This window comes from Chanodichthys erythropterus, chromosome 17 (genome assembly GCF_024489055.1).
Source record: "Chanodichthys erythropterus isolate Z2021 chromosome 17, ASM2448905v1, whole genome shotgun sequence".
Taxonomy (NCBI): domain Eukaryota; kingdom Metazoa; phylum Chordata; class Actinopteri; order Cypriniformes; family Xenocyprididae; genus Chanodichthys; species Chanodichthys erythropterus.
Genome location: NC_090237.1, coordinates 8,406,865 through 8,421,686, shown reverse-complemented (window position 1 = coordinate 8,421,686; position 14,822 = coordinate 8,406,865). Strand labels below are relative to the sequence as shown.

The following is a 14,822-nucleotide window of genomic DNA, read 5'->3' as shown; positions in this document are numbered from 1 at the left end:
AATCCCGTCGGATTCTTTTCCCTCGGCTGTGAGGTGAAGACGACATCTCCCATGATTCCGCCCTCAATCTCGACATCATCAAACTATGTCTTTGTTTTGAATTGGCGACCTGTAGTGACGAAAAGCTACATATTGTGCCTTTAAAGTGGCAGATGACAAACCCGCAGTGTTCGCTTAGAATAAACAGAACAATCCACTGACCCTTATATATTTATCATTATTCTTATCATTCTTGGTGTGAACAGCCTTTAAAGACAGTTTTTCTTGACAAAAAGTTTTTTTTCGCATCATTTGAAGTATCAGTATAGATTTTCTGTGCTGAAGGAATGCAGAAAAAAAGATTTTGTTGACACTTAGCATTTCCATCAGCTAAACAGTAAATATTTTGATGTGTTAAATCAAAAATCTATTTCCTGTATCATTATTCCTGATGATCTGTATCTCTCCAGGTGTGTGGGCCAACAAGGTGGTGGTTCCTGAGAAGGTGACTGCAGTGCTGGGGAAAAACGCTACTTTGACCTGTAGGGTGGAGGTCAGCACAGACCTCAGCCTGACACAGAGTTCCTGGGAACGCAAGATGCCTTCCGGCACCGTCACTTTGGCCGTCTTCAACCCTGTGTACGGCACCTCCATATCCGAGGAGTACAGCAAACGGGTGCGCTTCCTCAAGCCTTCGATGCGTGATGTATCCATTGTCCTGGAGGGCGTGAGTTTTGCCGACATTGGGACCTACACTTGTAAAGTGGTCACCTTCCAACTTGGAAACATGCAGGCATCTACAACTGTGGACATTATGGGTAAGTACATCTTTGTGATCTAACAGTTTGTACATATACAGTTTGTACAATTGTATAATTGCAAAATAGACTCATTTTGTAAAACATTAGAAACCTCCTGAACCTGAACTCCTCCATTTTATACCTCTTTTTATTGATGAGGTTTTGAAAAATCTATCTATCTATCTATCTATCTATCTATCTATCTATCTATCTATCTATCTATCTATCTATCTATCTATCTATCTATCTATCTATCTATCTATCTATCTATCTATCTATCTATCTATCTATCTATCTATCTATCTATCTATCTATCTATCTATCTATCTATCTATCCGTCTATCCGTCTGTCTGTCTGTCTGTCTGTCTGTCTGTCTGTCTGTCTGTCTTGCTGACTGACTTTTCTTTGTGAGAAGTGCGACTCCTTGAATATAAATAACAGGTAATAACAGGCATATCAAAAGGTTCAGGACATTTAATCGCCTTTCACCCATCCATCCATGTTTTGTTTATTGGTTAAAAAGTGTTAGCAATAACAAAGCATAGATAAACACATTTATTTATGCATTTATTTATACAAGGCACTTCCAAGTGATTAACTATCATTCAAAAAATTCTCTTTTGAAAACAGGACTGGAATTATAGGGAAGTTATGATTTAGAAACTTATTGAAATGGTTTATTTTTGTGGATTGTAATTATAGAAAGGGGTGGAAACACCCTTCAAATGGCCCCTTTTCTGCTTGAGTGAAATGAAGTGTTGTCAAATGCTACAGAGATGATAAAAATATCTGTCACACACTGGCATGATAGTACATTCCTTGTTCTGTTTTGTATTGCGGGCCGCCATTTTTTCTCCTTGTTTATTTCCTGTGTTCCTGCAAAACAGAAGCTAATCTTTTCCTTATTGCAAAAGTTTGAATTTTATCAATCCAGTCTGTAATGGCATTACAGATTCAGGCGTTGAAGCAACGGCGTATTTTTCCATGGCTTTTTCACAGAAAAAGGAGAAAGTTACTCAAAACCCTAAAACTATAAAAGTCACTGGCCAATCATCTGCTTCGAGCTTGTGTGTTTTTGCACACAAGCTTAAAGCCGCCATTCCTATTCCTGTATATTTAACAGTGATGAATCATCGCTGGAATTCTCAGTGACCGTGTGAGTTTTTACAATAAAACACATCAGATGTGGCACGCACGCTAAGCGGTGTAATTTGTACCCGCAATTCATTCTCTTACTTTTTTTAACATAATTATTTTGCTTTCACTTGCAGTCCATTATAATGACAGAAATTATTTGAGGAACAGTGGTTTTGGCGACAGCCGTGGTCTGCAACCCAGAACAGGAATGTCTCGGGTCTGGATTTATGTAGGCGAGGGTGACCCAGCCCTAATTCCTGCCCGGTCTGATGATAAATCAATACCCTGGCCCTCTCCAGGGCCTTCGCCCACCCACAACCTGCGCAACCTCAGATCAGCTGGCACTTTATTTCTTCTATCAGGAGGGTTGGGTGTGAATGAGCTGCCAAGATGCCCCTGTAAGCTCTGAGTCAGCAGATCTCCAGCGTGATGCAGATAGGGTTCAGGTTGGATGAATGCAGGGTGGGTCTGATCTTGGCACTCGGATGTCAGCGCTCAGTGATGCACTGTGGTTCCCCCCCATTCAGGTGCCGCAGGGCTATATTTAGCATTAGGGGTCCCTGGGGTTATTTAGATTTCTTGTATACCAGACCAGCCTGTAAACAGAGTAGAACAGGTGTGTGGAGCAGACGGCCTTGCGTGTTGGATTAAGTTGACGTTCCTGGCCCACATGGTAAAACTGTTTCTTAAGAGCACAGCTGCTGCAATTCTCTAGAGAGATTGATAGAGAAAGGAAAGAGGGAAAATGACAAATGAAAATAGGATTCATACGTTTTTATTAATGAAGGATAAAATATCTAATTCGATTTGTAATAACTCAAAGTAAAAGTTAATTAACTAAATATATTTTGGTTAATTGCTATTAAAATGTATGAGTTGGCTAACTCAGTACTTCAAGTTAGGAGCATTAACATGCATGAGTACTACAAACTCAAAACTTGATAGTTCTGCTTTGTTAAAATTGGGAACATCATAACTCAAAAAGTTTGATGTAACTGATTACCTCAGATTTTTTGAGTTAGCCCAACTTATTTGGGTTTACAGTTTTTTTTGTAACATTATAAATTGATAAATACTGTTCATTTGAACTTTCAATTCATCAAAGAATCCTGAAAAATGATGTGTCATGGTTTCCACATAAATATTAAGGAGCACAACTGTTTTCAACATTGCTAATAATAAGAAAAGTTTCTTGAGCAGCAAATCAGCATATTAGAATGATTTCTGAAGGATCATGTGACACTGAAGACTGGAGTAATGATGCTGATAATTCAGCTTTGCATCACAGGAATAAATTAAAGCAATAAATATATTCAAATAGAAAACTGTTATTTTAATTATAATAATATTTCAGAATATTACTGTTTTTAGTGTAGTTTTGATCAAATAAATGCAGCCTTGGTAAACATAAGACCATTCTTTCAAAAACATTTTTAAAAACTCTTACCGAGCCCAAACTTTTGAACGGTTTTGGAAATACTGTAAATTTTATCGCATATTTGTCAATAATCATTTAGACCAATAAATGCATTATAATGTCAATAATGTATCATTATTCAATATATATTGTAGTTTTATATGTTTATTAAGATGTAGTTATTTTGTGATATATTGTTGTATTTAAAAAATATTTACTATCTAAAATAAAACAGAAATGTATAAATCTGTTTTTTTACAAAAATGCACATTTGCAATATATAGTTATTTGGATTATTTTAAAAAGCATGACAGTTATGTTATCATGGAAATGTTAATCCTGATGCATTTAAGGAAGACTATAAGTTCTTCTAATTTCATATAATAATAAAATATGATATTATATTAAGTATTTTATAAACATACCAGGGTAAACCAGTGATATGAGCCACATTTATAATGTCCTGTGGGAAAAAAAAAAAGTCATCTAAATTGGACACTGGCTTGTAGTGTGAGTGCAACCTTTGAGGTGAGTGCTATAATGTTATTTCATTAGTAAAAACTAGTTGAAATTGAGTCAGTTGTTTTTAATTCAACAAGTGTGGTGTTTTATTGCTTAGGGCAGCTGAACAAATCATGGCAGCAAAACATTTCACAATGATTGATTCAGCTGTAATACACAATGTTTCTTTCCTTTTGTTCTCTGTAAATCCATGTGGACTCTCTCAGTAATATTAAGACACTTTTCTGTAGAGACAGAATCCATTCAGAAGCACTCAGGGATGTTGTTGTACTCCAACCTCAGCACTCAGTAATTTCAGATCATCCATATTTAATGTGAATTTGTGGGGTTGGCGGTAATCAATCAATTATGTGTGTACAAAGGCCTGTTTTTGTTCCTTCTTTATTTATTCATCTTGTTGTATATCATTGTAGGTTCAATATCAATAACACATTTTGTACAGCTCTTCCTGACCCTTCCATATTTGTATTATTTATTTCTTGTTTTCTTGAGGGATGTGCATTTACAGTAATCTTGTAGTAAAGTAATATGTACTGTAATAAAAATTGATTCATTTTATTTATTTTCTTTTTAAATGCATTTAGTACCATTCAAAAGTTTAGGGTCGGTAAGATTTTGTTCACCAAGGCTGCATTTATTTGATCAAAAGTACAGTAAAAACAGTAATATTGTGAAATATTATTACAAATTAAAATAACGGTTTTCTATTTTAATATAATTTACAATGAAATTTATTCCTGTGATGCAAAGCTGAATTTTCAGCATCATTACTCCAGTCTTCAGTGTCACATGATCCTTCAGAAATCATTCTAATATGCTGATCTGCTGCTCAAGAAACATTTACAGTTAACAGTTGCACTGCTTAATACTTTTTATGGAAACCTTAAAAAGAACGGCATTCAAAATAGAAATCTTTGTTCCATTATAAAGGTCTTCACTGTCGCTTTTAATTTTTTTTTTTTTTAATTTGCTAAACAAAAGTATTAATTTCTTTAAAAAAAAAAAAATCTTACTGACCCCAAACTTTTGAATGCTAGCAAATTTGTAAAAAATAAAAATATTTTTATTCTCAAATGCCTTCACCAATACATAAAAAGTAGAACTTTTTCTTATTTAAAAACAAAAACAAGATTTGAATATAGAAAAACATTTTTTAAATGTGGTGAAAGTTTTAGCCTGTTAGCATCTCTGATTTTATCGTTCAGATCTTTTTTCATCCCTTTCTCATTTTTCCCTTTAGTGGAGCCAAAGGTCTATGTGTCTCCTGGCTCCTTGTCTCTGCTGGCTGGAGATGGTGAAACACTGGTGGCGACATGTACTGCTGAGAGGGGTCGCCCAGCGGCAGAGGTGTTCTGGGAATCAGACCTGCCGGGTCAGACAACAGTCTTCTCCCAGACGGAGCCTGAAGGCACTACCACCACTTCAGTACACTACCTCTTGGCCCCCACCCGAGATGCATTTGGCCGGTCCCTCAGCTGCGTTGTTCGTCACCCAGCCCTATCCAAAGATTTCCGCATTCTCTACAGGCTCAATGTGTCTTGTGAGTGTGAATAGCTTTTATTAATGCTCTCCCAGTAGAAGAATGATATTCTTGTTTTGTATTTCAAGAGTTTAATGGGTTGTCTGTATGTTACAATGAGCGCTGATCGCTCACTCTTGCCACTCTCAATATAGGAGTTATTTTAACGGCTTAATCCTCGATGTGCTTTCCTTTGGCATCTTGAACTGTTGGCTCCCGTCTGTTTGAACGGCGCGCTGCTTAATGGAGGTGCTTTATGAAATATTGATCTGAGCACAGCAAGGGCAGCAACAGGAGCGGAAATACAAGTGGGAGAGTTCATACTGACAGAGGGAGGCTTTAGTACTCAATAAATCACAAATTGCCTTCCAGAGTGTTTAAAAGTGAGAAAACTACTTTTGAGCTTTACAGCCTCATACATGTATTAATACTAATGGTTTAATCATAGACAGAGCTAACCATGCAAAAATGTGATTTCCAGTAACAATATCTAAATATCCTTAATGCAATAATATTAACTTGAAGCTAAATTTTAAGAAAGTCTTGTTTGAAACATAAATCTTACATACATTTAGTGATATCTATGCTTAAAATAACAATTTGATATTGCATCAAGAAATCTAAATATTATCTTAATATAATATTGCTATTATTCTTCTCAAGTAAACTTGTTTTACATTTTAAAAAATGTTTATATATTTTACTGAAAAAGAAGATGGAAATCTCAGATTTTTTGCAATGTAGTGTTTAAATGGGCAACTGTGGTTTACATTATTCAATAAGAAAGTAGAACACTTGCCATGTTGATAAGAATTTGATCATGTTGTTGTTGTCATATAGACTGCTGGGGTTGAATCTCAAGGCTCCCTGTTTCACTCCTGAATCTCTCAATATCACAAGTCAGTTTATTTTCTCAGCCACAGCTAAACCTCAGTATCCTGAGGTCTTGTGTAATTGAGTTAGCCAATCACGCCTCCTCTAGCTGTTTCTGGGATTCGAGTCCAAAGCGTGAGAATGGGGTCATGCTCAATTTTGATGTCTCATTAAAATAATTTATAGTTTCATTTCTTGCAAATAACAACATAGTTATAGAAAACATAGTTTATTGTTCATTTTAACCTTTAATATTGTAGTAATGGACCATATAGTTAGTTTGCAGCATTAGTTTAGAGAGTTTTTTTCTTAAAGGGATAGTTCACCGTAAAATGAAAATTCTGTCATTTACTCACCCTCATGTCATTCCAAACCCGCAAGACTTTCATTCATCTTCAAAACACAATTGAATATCTTTTAATGTAATACGAGAGACTTCTCTCCCTCAGCTACACAACTCTTTTTGAAGCGTCAGAGTGGTAGTTGTGTGGACTGTCAATGTAGGGACCGAAATCTCTCAGATTTCATTTAAAATATCTTAATTTGTGTTTCGAAAATGAACGAAGGTCTTACAGGTTTGGAATAACATAAGGGTGAGTAATTATAATTTTTTTTTTTTTTTTTGGTGAACTAACCCTTTAAAGGCGCCGTAGAATGAAAAATTTAATTTACCAAGGCATAGTTGAATAACACGAGTTCAGTACATGTAAATGACCTCCAAAGAACAGGCGAATCTCAACATACGTAACATCTCATGTTACGTAACAGTCGGGATCATTAATATGTATCATTAATATGTATGCCCCCAATATTTGCAGGGCAGCCAGTATTAACGTCTGGATCTGTGCACAGCTGAATCATCAGACTTGGTAAACAAGCAAGGACAATAGTGAAAAATGGCAGATGGACATGATCCATGATAACATGATATTTTTAGTGATATTTGTAAATTGTCTTTCTAAATGTTTCGTTAGCATGTTGCTAATGTACTGTTAAATGTGGTTAAAGTTACCATCGTTACTTACTGTATTCACGGAGACAAGAGCCGTCATTATTTTCATTTTTTAAACACTTACAGTCTGTATAATTCATAAACACAACTTCATTCTTTATAAATCTCTAACAGTGTGTAATGTTAGCTTTAGCCATGGAGCACCATCAAACTCATTCAGAATCAAATGTAAACATCCAAATAAACACTGCATGTACGCGATTAGACATGCTGCATGACGAACACTTTGTAAAGATCCATTTTTAGGGTTATATTAGCTGTGTGAACTTTGTTTATGCTGTTTAAGGCAGTCGCAAGCTCGGAGGCAGGGAGCATGAGAATTTAAAGGGGACGCAGCCTGAATCAGCGCATATTTAATGATGCTCCAAAATAGGCAGTTAAAAAAATGAATAAAAAAAAAAATCCATGGGGTATTTTGAGCTGAAACTTCAGACACATTCAGGGGACACCTTAGACTTATATTACATCTTTTGAAAATGCGTTCTACGGCACCTTTAACAAAAATTATATTGTACCTGATATATCAAAATCGAATCAGGATTAAATATGTGTCAATACCCAGCCCTAAAAAATATCCTCTTTTGTGTTCTGTGGAAGAAAGAAAAGGAATAAAATTTTGCTAAGCACTATACATTTTTATAGCAAGTTGATATTCATGTTCTGCCTTTTAATTTCATGCAACAATGATTTAAATTATGTTACAGTTGCTCCAGATGTTATGGTGATGAGCCAGGAGGATGTATGGTACGTGGGACAAAAAAATGTACAGCTGGATTGTAGAGCCAGTGCCAACCCACCTGCTCTTTTGTACCTCTGGACCAGGTCTGTGCTCTCATCTACACTGCATTTTGTTACCTCTAATCTTATTAGACATGTCAGTTCAATAGTAAAATCTAGCTATGGTTGTAGATTATATATTTTTTTCTCATTTTGCTTAGAGGTTGAGATTACGAGAGAATCAATGAGAGAAATCGTTGCCTACTGCCACTGCAATTTTCGTCTGCTGCAAACTTATCCAGAAAGTTTGCTTTGGCAAACTGTTTCAGACTTTGTTTTGGCCTGATTTTGTTGTAAATATTGTCACACTAAATATTGTAAATATTGTCACACTTCTTCGATTTTCCTCTAAGTATAATGGGGCCTTTAAAGGTTGCTTCCGGGTGACTTCCTGCTGCAAAACTTGTTGTCAACAAACTCTAAACTGATAATCTGTCTGTTGTCACTCCCCAGGCTGGACGCACCAATGCCTGCAGGTGTGGACACATCTAATGGCAGCCTGCTGTTTACTCGTCCTTTAAAGCTGAGCGACTCTGGACAATACAGGTGTGAAGTTCAGAACGATGTTGGGCAGAGCTTTAAGGATGTGCGCTTCTTGGTACTAGGTGAGAAGTTTCTCGTAACCTTTCAGATCCACACATACAAGTGATGATGTTTAGTCCATGGAGGGCTGAAGTTTGAGGAAAGATCACTTGGTGATAAATTATGTCCTGACATTTGCTCTTCCCTCTTGAAATACACACCATTCATACCTACCCACACAGTTATTTACTCAAGTGAGGCATTGAGGCATAAACAGTATACCAAGTTGCTGACTCTGTGAAGCTGGATAAAAATGACAAGGTTGAAAAACATTGTTTTTTGTGCACCACACACATAGTTCTCCATTGTGCATGAGAGAATTGACTCAGTTGATATTTAGTTTGCTATTAAAATGTTAACACACAAAAATAATGGGTAAAATAAATTTATGATTTCATTGAATAATAGAGTGCCGCAGGAATGAGTTCTAAAACCCAGAAATAAGCATGTTTTCACATCCAGTTCCATCTTTAAACCGTAATTTATTTATGTTTGAGTTTTAAATGCCTGAAATAAGGTGTGTGGTTAACACAAGCTCAAGATATTTTCTTGTTTTGTTCTATGACATAAAATACAGCAGTAATACCCCACTCTTTTCAGTTGCTATGTTTTGAAAAGTCTATCAAATGGCTAACTAAACTAAACAAACTAAACTAAATACTCTAACTAAAAGCTTTTATTTCTGCGAATGTATTTAGGCTTTGAAATGTATAAATGTTGTTATCATTTGTGGAAATTATCATGATGAACAAAACATGTATAAATCCTAAACTTTTGATGGTCACACAACTTACTTTCTGCAATAATCCAGAAGTCAATGGAAAAATCCTGTTGGGTTTTTGTAGAGGGAACCAGGGTGATGCCAACTTCCTGGTTGGCCGAAAAATTATGTCATCTCTACAGCACCCTATGTATTGATAGTTTTTGATTGAATTCTTTCACTTTGTCTACCTTCTTTGATTTGTTTTTTCACTGAATTTTCACTAAACTTGCAGTGCATTCTGTTAAATTCTGGAACAGCTTGAGAAAAACCTGACAAAACTCACAGGATGTTTTTCTGTGTTTGACATTCTGTTGTTTCTTAGTGTCTATTCATTGAGTCAGTCTGTATTTCCTGTTACTGAGTAGGTGAATTCCTGAATCTCTTGTTGAAACCATTTTAAAAATACCAGAAAGAAAGAAAGAAGCTGACCGAATGTGCCAGAAGGGTCTACATTTGGCCTGTGAGGTTTCTGCAATGACGTAAATAAAGTTGGATCAAACTAGCAACAGTTTCAATTAAATCAGCTATATGCCACTGTGCTTTTTACCACATATTTGGCTCTTCCTCATGCAGCAAAACATGAAGAAACTTTATCTTGTAGCTCAGGGATGGGCTGCAGGGTTTCGCTCCAACATTGATAACCTGATGTAGCTCTTGTGGTCAAATCATAATCCAAATATTGTGGCAGGTTTTCAACTTCAGTGGTGCACAAACTTGGATGTCGGAAGGACAGAGAAAAACTAAATGATATAGGGAAAAGTTTAGAGTGACTTTCTTAAAATGAATGTTGTCCCTAGTTGACGTCCTATACAGGAAATGGATACACCAAATAGTTCCACATTTATACCAGCCAAAAGAGCATTATTTTTAACATTCCTCTCCCTTTTTAATGTCCCCTGAAAATCTTAATGTACCAGTCTTTAAATCTTGTTCATTCTTCAGGCCTCCAAATTCAAATGCATGCACAACAAACAAATGTATTCTGTAAAACAGGTTGCATCGCTTCCAGTTCAGGTCTTTTGTACGTGCTTTGTTAAATATAAAGCTGTTTTACTCAAGATGCCTTCAAAGGAGCTATCAAAGATGACGTCCATCGCATATGCTGATTGATATCTAAAATTTGTATCATTTTCTTCTTCCCACTAACTAGCTAGGTTAGCTGATCACCTTAAAAGTCCGTAGATATCATCCGTTCACTCTGACATTAACACTTTCTCTGACAAGTGGATGCGATGAGACCTGTTTTCCTGTTTGTTCATGTGACATGTTCGACATAAGGCCTATTGTTCCCTTTGGTGCCCAAACGTGCCGTTACATCAGCAGGATTTAGTTTTTCCTCTTTGTGATTGCAAGTTCTGTCCTTTTATCTTGAAAATAACCACCTGCCTCTAAAACACTTTTTCCTTGGACCTAACAGATTTTTTTTTATCACATCGGTTGATATTGGATATTTAATTATGCATGCTCATTTCCCCTATTTTTACATTTAGCTTGGATTTGTCGTCATCTGTTTAGATAAATTGGGTTTTATAACACTAATAATTTCATAATACAGTTAAATGTAATCTTTAGCAAATCTCAAACTGAATATCCATTTTTCATGCTGTACATTATAATGTTGTGATGCCTAAGCTTTAAAATAATTAATTTTAGTTTTTAGAGTTCTTTATTTATCTATTCAGAGAAAATAATTTAGGCTTGTCAGTGTAACGTAGGCCAGTAAGAGCTGTGTGTGTAAAACTCACTCCCCTGGCCTCAAGAGGCATGCTAGCGACTGACGCTAGCGGATGTGATCTTTAGTGTCCTTGTTAGCGCACCTGCCTCCCATGCCAGTTCGAGCCCCCTAGGAGCTGGTGCGAGTAGGACTGGTTACATTTGATGTCACGTTCAGATCAACATGTTTCTGTTGCGTTGTTTTCACCCTCGAATGAGTCTGAGTAATATGTGTTTACAACAAAAACAGCACAGCCGCTAACTGAATACAAATAGGCTATTTAGATTTCACGTGCTAATAACTTAATGAAAAATGCACAGATTATAGAAAATGGCACACCATTATTTAAAGCAGATTCTCACGATTAACATAATATATTGCGTTGATCACGGAATTACTCACGGAATGATTTAACATACTTGGCTAAAAACATGTCTCTCATCTTTCCGGGATGCAATGTGTATCCAATGTTCCCGGAACCATCCATGTTTGTTTTCCAACGCAGAATAACCCAAAATAGGGATCATCTTAAAGCTTTGAAACTCAGCTTTTTAATGCATCTAACCATTTTGAAAAACTCCTAATGATTGCTGAGAAGTTCCTCTAAAACAGAGTTTATCGCCCGTGGGCGCCATCTAACTGTCGAAAAATGAATAACATTTTATTCAACTCTACTTTATGCAATCACCACAAAATCTGAACCAGATGCAGATCTCATGTAGGAGAGCATCACCAAAACAGAATTTTTCTCCGATCTTATTGCCTACTCCATGTCAAATTATTAATAAAGAATAATATTTATAGAATATATTTTTGTTTTTTTGTCTTTTATCAGCAGTTTCTCAGCAAGAAAATGTCCAAATATAATGGAATTTATATTTTCTAAAAATCTGAAAAGAGTTGTATAAAATTACTCTTTTTCTTTATTTTTCTATGTAGGAATCAAAGACACAGTACAAAATAATGAAGACGCATACAGTCAATCCAGCTGACATACTATAAATTTAACTATAAATATGTAATACCAACAGAACCAAAACATTACAACAGAATATTAAAAAAAAGACAAGAATACGACCAAACAGGGTATAATACAGTGTAATAGCAACTTCTTTTCTGACATCGATTATATGATTCCTAATTCTCTGGCTCCACAAATCCCCTCCAATTTGTCCATAAATAAATCGAATTCAAGATGTTTTATAGCAATTTTACTTCTCAGCTCAATTAATTTTGTTTTAATTGTATAATATTGTATTTAACAGTGGACTATTAGTACCAGCCAGAATTTTCTTCAAAAGCCTCTAATGATCTATTTCTTTGCCTGTATTTTAATGTTTGCCCATATTTCTCCCTCTCAGAGCCGCCACCGACCACTGCAGCCCCCACCACTACCACCACCACCAAGTCCATCCTGCCTCACACTAGCTTAACCATCACAGCTCCTATCAATCAGCATGCCCACTTCACCTCCCCGACTCAGGCCTCTCCACCGGACAGCAGTCTGGGCACTATTGTGGGCGGTGCTGTCGGTGGGATCCTTATCCTGGTGCTGCTGATGGCACTGGTGGGAGCTTTCTACATGCGTCGACGCCAAACATTCAGAGGAGACTACTACACCAAGCAGTACATTGGCCATTCAGACATGCAAAAAGAGTCTCAACTGGATGTACTTCAACCCCATGAGCTTCATGATGTGTACGGAGACGACTCAGGCAATGGCAGCCAGGACTTGAAGCCCAAACCGGAAGGAGACATTATCTATCCAGATTATCCCGATGACCACAAAGACATGGATGCCAGGAGTGACTATCTAACCCTTAAGAGAGAGGGCACGTATTACTCCGACCACCACAACCATCATAACGTGAACCCCAGTGGGCCGCCTCTACACAACGGCTCTCCTTACCTGCAGGACGAGTGCTACGACAACGGTACAGACAGCGACTATGTGTCTCACATGGATGGATCTGTGATTTCACGCAGGGAATGGTATGTTTGAAAAGGCTAGTGGAACTTTTACTGGACAACAATAATTTAAAGGTCAGCAGAGAAAGTGTTATTTAACTCAGCAGAGTGAGATAAAGTGTACATTTAAAATGTATTTTATGTATTTTCCAAGCTCTGTTTACGTTTTCATCCTCACGTTTTACACTTAGCAAACGGCTGTACTTCACTGCAGATATGTTCTGGAAGGTTGTCGTTCAGTGGACTGCTGTGACTTCAGGATGTAAAGGGAGAGGTTTACATGGTTTATGATCACAGGGTGGATTTACACAAAGAAAACAAGTCTGCTAAAATTAAGCTACACTGTGTGCGTAACCATTCCAGTTACCACATTGCACATAACTGTTAGCTTTAAAACCAGGTGCAGCATATTCTTGGCTCTTTCCTTTCACTTTTTTTAAATTTTATTTTATTTTTTTATTAAATATATATGTATATGACTTCTCCAGTGTAGGAGCAAAATATCACTTTAGTTTCACATGAAGAGTCACATAACCTGAGTTTGAAAGTCTTGAGTCCTATGTTTTGACTGCAGGGATTTTTTTTTTTTTTTTAATCAGTATTTTGGTCTAGTTTTTTAGGAATAAAATGTCTTCAGAATAAGATACTTTCTTTTGAGAAGCATAAAGAATATTCAAAAATTGGTTTTCCGTGGAAGAACATTTTTTGTTGTTATCTTTTTGAGCATAAATCTAAGTTTTTGTAGGTTTTTGTTTAAAACAAGAATGAAAAGCCAGTGGGGTAAGAAAAATAAACATCATTCAAGATGTATTGTGCGAATTTGACTTCTCAGCTAAGTTAATGCAATATATTAAATATATTAATATGATATTGTAATAAATGTAAATATCTTTATTCTGTTTATGCTCTTTTTGCTTCTCAAGAAAATGAATCTTATTGTAAAGAACATTATTTTTCTTTTGGTGTTCCAGGGAAGAAAGTTAAAACAAGGAGGAAAAAATGTCAATGAATAAATTCAATAAATATTAATCTAATTTTGCTTCTCAGCTAAATGTATTTAATATATTAATATTATATTATAATAAATATATTTAACATAAGACATTTTTTGAGAAGCAAAATTGCATAATATGACAAAAAAATCTTCTAAAATTTACTTTTGGTGCTCCGTGGAAGAAAGTTTTTACTGTTGTTGTTGTTATTATTATTATTATTCTTGTTTTAAGCATAAATCATTTTTTTAGGTTCATGTTTTAAAAAGATGCTAGTGGAATCATCTTAATTCGAGATGAAATTTAATTTGTAAATATTATTACTGAAAAAAAAAAAGACAAAAATACTGATTAGCAAACTTTTTTGCAGTGTAAGCATATAAATACAGCATGTTTCACTCAACTCAACACATGCAGTTTAATTTGAACCCAGCTTGTCTATATCTTGACGCATATCATCACACACCCCTCTTTTTCATTAATGGATAAGTTAGAGAGCAATGGAAGGAGTCTGCTTTATGTGGTTGTGCTGAGGACCTGTCATAAGCCGATGGGGGGTTGACGTTCGCCACGACAGATCAAAAGGACCACGGCCGGCCCCTGAGGTTTTACCGAAGCCTTGTGGCCTTTGCCAATTTAGTTCACTCCTTTTAATTTTATGCTGATTTCTTTTTTTCTCTCCATCTCTCCACCCTTGCTACTCATACACTCCCGTCTCTGTGTCGAGAGCTTCGGATTTCCCAGAATAAACCGTCTGGCGCGCAGC

General features: G+C 36.0%; 1 protein-coding gene across 1 annotated transcript in view; it reads left to right on the top strand.

Annotated features, from left to right (window-relative positions):
- Nucleotides 1-14,082, top strand: part of nectin3a (nectin cell adhesion molecule 3a) — a 50,325-nt gene extending 36,243 nt beyond the window's left edge. Inside the window, exons 2-6 of the mRNA XM_067365641.1 lie at nt 450-797; nt 5,097-5,396; nt 7,965-8,082; nt 8,491-8,642; nt 12,458-14,082. Of these exons, the coding sequence (XP_067221742.1) occupies nt 450-797; nt 5,097-5,396; nt 7,965-8,082; nt 8,491-8,642; nt 12,458-13,098 (1,559 nt within the window). The 3' untranslated portion in view covers nt 13,099-14,082. The remainder of the gene's footprint in view (nt 1-449; nt 798-5,096; nt 5,397-7,964; nt 8,083-8,490; nt 8,643-12,457) is intronic.
- The last annotated feature ends 740 nt before the right edge of the window (nt 14,083-14,822 follow it).